Source organism: Plasmodium relictum (assembly GCF_900005765.1).
Source record: "Plasmodium relictum strain SGS1 genome assembly, contig: PRELSG_00_v1_61, whole genome shotgun sequence".
Lineage (NCBI taxonomy): Eukaryota > Apicomplexa > Aconoidasida > Haemosporida > Plasmodiidae > Plasmodium > Plasmodium relictum.
Window position 1 is genome coordinate 1 of NW_021628718.1, and position 6,391 is coordinate 6,391.

The 6,391-nt window shown below is 19.7% G+C and overlaps 1 protein-coding gene across 1 annotated transcript, besides 1 other annotated feature; it reads left to right on the top strand.

Moving 5' to 3' along the window:
* Nucleotides 1–1,010: a repeat region.
* Nucleotides 1,011–3,822: 2,812 nt separating this feature from the next.
* PRELSG_0005400 (Plasmodium exported protein, unknown function) lies at nt 3,823–4,623 on the top strand (the record flags this gene model as incomplete). Its single annotated transcript, XM_028676557.1, has 2 exons — nt 3,823–3,957; nt 4,075–4,623. 2 exons carry the CDS (start codon nt 3,823–3,825, stop codon nt 4,621–4,623), a joined length of 684 nt encoding a protein of 227 aa, XP_028531242.1.
* Between the last annotated feature and the right edge of the window lie 1,768 nt (nt 4,624–6,391).

The window sequence follows — 6,391 nt, forward strand, 5'->3', positions numbered from 1 at the left end:
AAAGGAATAATAACTGATAAAAGATATGATATACATGTTAAAATGTTTAAAAATGAAACTAATCCACAGAGAATCCGTCAAATGCAAAAATATCTTGATAAACAGATGGAATACATATCAAAACAAAAAGAAAGGGCTAAAGAAAGGTATAAAGAAAAACAAGTTAAGGAAAGTGATGAAGACATTACTAGAAAACGAAATAGAGTTCATAAGATTAGTGAACAAGATGAATCAGCAAAAGAGTCCGAAGACTATGATTATTCAGAAAAATCAGAAGGAAATATGTCTTGTGTTAACAGAATTGAATACTGTGAAGACAATCAAGATTGTGAGAAATATAGAAGACAATTAGTAGAAGTTAATGGAAAAGTAATAAATATTTTACTAGACTCAGGAGCAGATGTAAGTACTATATCAACTCACACTGCAAAAGAATTAAATATAAAGACTGATTTTAAAATTCCGCCTTTTTCAATTAGAGAATTATTTTTTCGTAATGATGCGAGAAAATCTAAAAAGGTTGTGATAAAAATGCCATCTAATGACAGGACAATTAGAATAAGATTTGTTATCATATAGTAAAATAAGCCTTTAATTTTACCTAGCATAACGATAATGAGACAATTAAGACTTAATATTCTAGAAGAATATGAAAATAATGTATATGTTATGGAAGTTAGAGATGAAAATACAGAAGAAAAAGTGGAAAAATAAAAACAAGAAGTTATACAAAATTTTATAGACAAATATGATTTAAATGATCAGAAAGATAAAGATAAAATGAAAAATTTATTAGAAAAGAATGTTAAACTTTGGGAAAACAAAAATATGAAACCTAATGATGAATACAAAGTTTCTATTAAAGTACAAGGAAAAGCTCTTCGCTATAATCCTAGACCATTAAGTGAAGAAATGTTAACAATATTACATCTAAGGGTAGACGAAATGTTACAATTGAATGTTATAAGTAAAGTTGTTAATGCTGAATGGACTTCACCTATTGTAATGGTGGTCAATAAATAAATCCATTGTCTTTAATTAATATGCGTTTTAATTATTTAAAATTTAAATAATTATATCTTCTTTAGGAAAACATTGCATCCTAAAAAAAAAAAAATAAGCTATTAGAACCTTGAATAACTTAGTGTGTCTCATATTTTTTTTTTTAGACACATCTCGATTATAATTATATTATGTCTTTTTTTTTTTTTTTTTTTTTTTTTTTTTTTTTTATAATTTTTTTTTTGAAAAGAAAAAGAATTTAAAGATAGGAAAAAAATTGAATAGAAAAGGTTGGCGAGTGGATTTTTTTTATTTTTTTTTTGAACTTTTATAGATTTAAAAATTTTTTTTTTAGTGATTTAATTAATTTTGTATTATAGATAAAATCTATAATACAAAATTATAAAGGAGTCCTAAATGTTGCTCTTTATTAACTTGGGTATTCATTACTTTTATCCGAGTCTTTGAATATCCAATTAATAAATCACATGGCTAACTTGTACGTATACGACTAGTAAACTAGCTTAGTGTACTACAAAAGGTTAATAACATATTTTATTAATCAGATGCATAATATTTAATAGGAGTTAAATATTAATGCATCTTTTAATAGACTTACTAACTGTTATAAATGAGTTTTTATTTATGAAAAATCGGTTTATTCTTTTAATTAAAAACATATGTGCAATTTATAACAATTAAGAAAAGTCAAAACTCTAATTTATTCAATGTCACTTCAAAAATATGCATTGAATATAACATAAACACTATACTTTTCCATATATTAAGTTTTTATATAAGTAAAAACTATTGCTCAAATAAATACTATTTATATATATAAAAAATAAAAAGTTGAAAATGATAATGAAGTATAAATGAAAAAGTTCCTTGGTATGAAAAATCAATTTATTGCTAATCTTAGCTATATTTATTTGTATTTTTTTTAAGTATAAATTTTATTTTTCTTTTGAATTTACGTATATAATACTTATTTCCGATACCTTGTTCAAATATTTTGAAGTGTTATGAAATTTTTAAATATTTTAACTTCGGCAAAAAATATTATGTAAAAATAGGAGCTTCGTTAATAAAAAAACTAATATTAACCTTTTGTAAAATAAAATGAGCTATAACTCAGGAAAATATGTCAGTCATGACTGATACTAGTTAAAAAAAAAATATATAATGTGATATATTTTTTTGTTTATTTTATTTATATATATCTTTGTAATTAAAAAAAAAATTATTTTTTTTTTTTTTTTTTTGTAACTCGACGTTTGTTTGAATAAAAAAAGAGAGTTAAATTTTTACTTAATAAAAACTTAATATATGAAAAAGTATAATGTTTATGTTTTATTCAATTCTTATATTTTGAAATGACATTAAATAAATCAGTTTAATTTTTGTTATTCGTTATAAATTTAGTGTGTGAGTTTTTAATTAAAATAATATACTTATTCTTTGTAAATAAAAACACATTTATAAAGCTAAGCATATATCTGTCAATCAATGCAGAAATATTTAATTCAAATAAAATATTATACATTTGGTTAATAAAATATGTTATTAACCTTTTGTAGTACACTAAGCTAGTTTACTACTTGTGTATATGCAAGTTATCCATGCACTGACGCTAGTTAAAAAAAAAAAATTATTTTTTTTTTATTTATTTATTTTTATATACATCTTCGTAATTAAAAAAATATATATAAATTAAATAAATTAAATTGTTTTTTATTAAATTATTTTTTTTTTTATTGAAATTATATTTTTTTTTGTTGTGTTGTTGATTTTTGTGTTTTAAAAATTAAATAAAGAATTAATTTTTACTTATTAAAACTTAAGAGATAAAATAATTATGTTTATGTTATATTCAATGTATATTTTTGAAATAACATTGAATAATTTAAATTTTTGACGTTATTAATTGTTATAGTTTGTCTGTATGTTTTTAATTAAAAGAATAAGTAATTCTTTGTAAATAAAAACTTATTTATAGCAATTAATAAGTTTATTAAAAGATGCAGTAAAATTTAACTCAAATTAAATATTATGCATCACAAGAAAACTATATATATATAATAAAAACGAATATATATATATATATTTATATATAAACATATAATTAGTCGTACATTCTCTTTATTAATTTGTTTGTTTAATACTCTAGCAAAGTCATTAAACAGGCAATTAATAAATCAACATTATAAAATGCCATTATATATATAGTAAAATAAGTATATATATGTATAAACATATATTTGGCTATACATTCTCTTTATTAATTTGTTTGCTCAAAACTCTAGCAAAGTCTTTGAGCAGGCAATTAATAAATTAGAGCTAAAAAAATAAAAAATAAAATTAAAATTAAGTATAGGTTCTCAGCAAAATATTTTAATTCATTTAAAATAAAGAAAATATCTTATAGATATTTATTCTTTTTAAAAAAATTCGTTTATTAATCTTTAGTATTTAAAAACTGGAGTTCTAGTTATTTACATAATTTTAATTATATTAACATATAAAATTTCCTTAGATATTCTGAATAAATGTATATAAATAAAAATTTTGAAATAATTTTTTCTCTTTAATATATTTATGTATTTCTATATGATTTTGCAATTTTATTAGTTCATTTTTCTTTCATATTGAAAATATATATCTAAAATTTAGTTATATAATAATAATTTATACTAAAGAATATATTAAAAAAAGTTTTTTATTAGAAAGAATTATAATTTAGAAATATATAAATTAAATAAAATATATTTTAAGGGATTAATTGAAGATTTAAACAAAAAGATTCTAGCTTCGAATAGTATGAATATGAAAAATTACTCAACACATTTAGATTTAAATAGGGAGGGGATAACTAAAAAGAGAATCTGCGCAATCCCTATTCTTCTCAAACTTTTTACCATGTTATATCTCATTTTTTTATTTTTTCTTTTAGAAGTAAAGCAAAATTCATATCAAAAATTTATTCATTTTTATATAAAAATATCTATTTAAATTAATATTATATTAATCTATGTAGCCATTTAAGCATTTAATTTTTAAATTTGATTATAGTGCTTATCCAAACAGGAAATTCTGTGTATCTATGTGATCAAATTCAATAAAGATCATTTAAGAATATTAGCAGAGATGGAATTAAAGGATAATGATAATCTTGCACATATAGATACTTTATCGGAAAGCTTTTTTGAATTTCTTAAAAAAGAGGAAATTTCTTTAAAAAGCCGTGCATTTCAAAAGTGGGAAGAAATGTGTTTTTTTGAATATATAAGATGTTCTCTACATGGAAGATCATGGGAAGAAGATAAATTCCAAAAGTGGTATGATCAAATGCAAAGAGACATAGATGATTTTCGTGCTAATGCTGTTGATGAATATAAGAAGTTAAAGGAGAACTCTTCTACGGATGAAGAATGTTCTAAATTTTTTATTATGAAAAAAAAGGAATGGACAAAATATAAAGATAGTACATATAAATTATTTAAGAAATACGTAAAAGACTGCAAAAAAGAGTGGGATAAGAAACGAAATAAAAAAAAAACGAAGAGCGGGATGGGAAACAAAATGAAAGGAAAACCAAGAGCGAGGCGAGAAACGAAATAAAAAAAAAATGAACTGTAATTATTTTCAATAGATTTAATTGTATTTAGAATATTATTAATTTTCATATTCATATATTGAACTTTTTAAATGTAAAAGTACTTTTTTTAGGAAAAAATTCCTTTTAAGTTTATTTTTAGCTTTTAAGTAGAATTTATATATACCAATTATTCTTAAATAAGATTCATATTTTTAAACTTTTAAGAAAAATAAATCAAAATAGAATTTATATCATAAAGTATAATTAAAAATTAGAATAAATAAAATAAGAAGGAATAAAAAGTTATTTTAAATAGCTTACTTATAAATTTTGTTTATTACTTTTATAGAAGACTTATAATATAATTTAATTTATTACCAAATTGTTAGTAAAACTTTAAATTATAAACATAAAATATTAAACATAATAATTAGTTGATGAGATTTTTAATTATTATTTTTATTTCAAAGAGAAAGAATACATTTAAAATTAAAATGATTGATTGATTTTATATGCATATATGCATTAATTTAAATGTTTCTTTTTCTTTTTTTTGTAGCTTTTCCTTTTCATCATTTGATATTATTAATTATTAATCTAACATTTCAACTTGTTCTACTCGCTCAAATTAGTTATTAGCATATTCTATTTATTATATTATAATAAGTTTTTTTTATTATATTTTCATAATTTTATTTATTATACTAATATTTATAATTTTCTAAACTAAGGAATTATTTTTTAAAAGACATTTACTTTAATAAAATTATACTTTTATTTTTTTATTAAAAATTTAAATCCTCATTGAGATTATTGATTATAAAAAATACTTTATTAAAATAAGTAAATAAGTTATGTTTATTAATTGTATTTTTATAATATTTAAAAAGAATTAACTATCAACAAAAAACATAATTCTTTTTGTTTTTCTTTTTCATTTCGAATTTATTTTTTAAAATAAAAATTGATCCGATTGGACAACGAAAATTTTCAAAAATTTTTTCATTGAAAATCTTTCATTATTTATCTAGTCTATTAATTGCCTGATAGTTAATAAAAGATGTTATTAACCTTTTATAGTATACTAAGTTAGTTTACTAGTCGTGTATGTATAAGTTAGACATGCACTAACTCTAGTTTTAAAAAAAAAAAAAATACATAGTTATTTTTTTTTTTTTTTTTTGTCAGTTGGCGTTTGTTCGAATTAAATAGAGAATTAATTTTTACTTATATAAAAACTTAAGATATAAATAGTATAATGCTTATGTTATATTCAATGTATATATTTAAAAAAGAATAACACTAAATAAATAAAAGTTTTAACTTTTGTTAATTGTTATAAATTGTAAATATGTTTTTAATTAAAAGAATATACTGACTCTTTGTAAATAAAAACTCATTTATAACATTTTAATAGGTCTATTAAAATATACAGTAAAATTTAATTCAAATTAAATGTTATGCATCGTAAGAAAACATTATATATGTATATAATAAGAACAAATATATATATATATATATATATAAACGTATATTTATTTATGCATGCTCTTTATTAATTTGTTTGTTTATGGTTAATAAAAGGTATTATTAACCTTTTGTAGCATGCTAAGCTAGTTGCTAGTTGTATACGTACAAGTTAGCCATGCACTGACGCTAGTCCTATATATATAAAAAAAAAAAAAAAAATAAAGTTATTTTTTTTTGTTTGTTTATTTATATATATATACATCTTTGTAATTTAAAAAAAAAAAAAAAAAATTAAATATATTTTTTTTTTTTGGGAAGAGT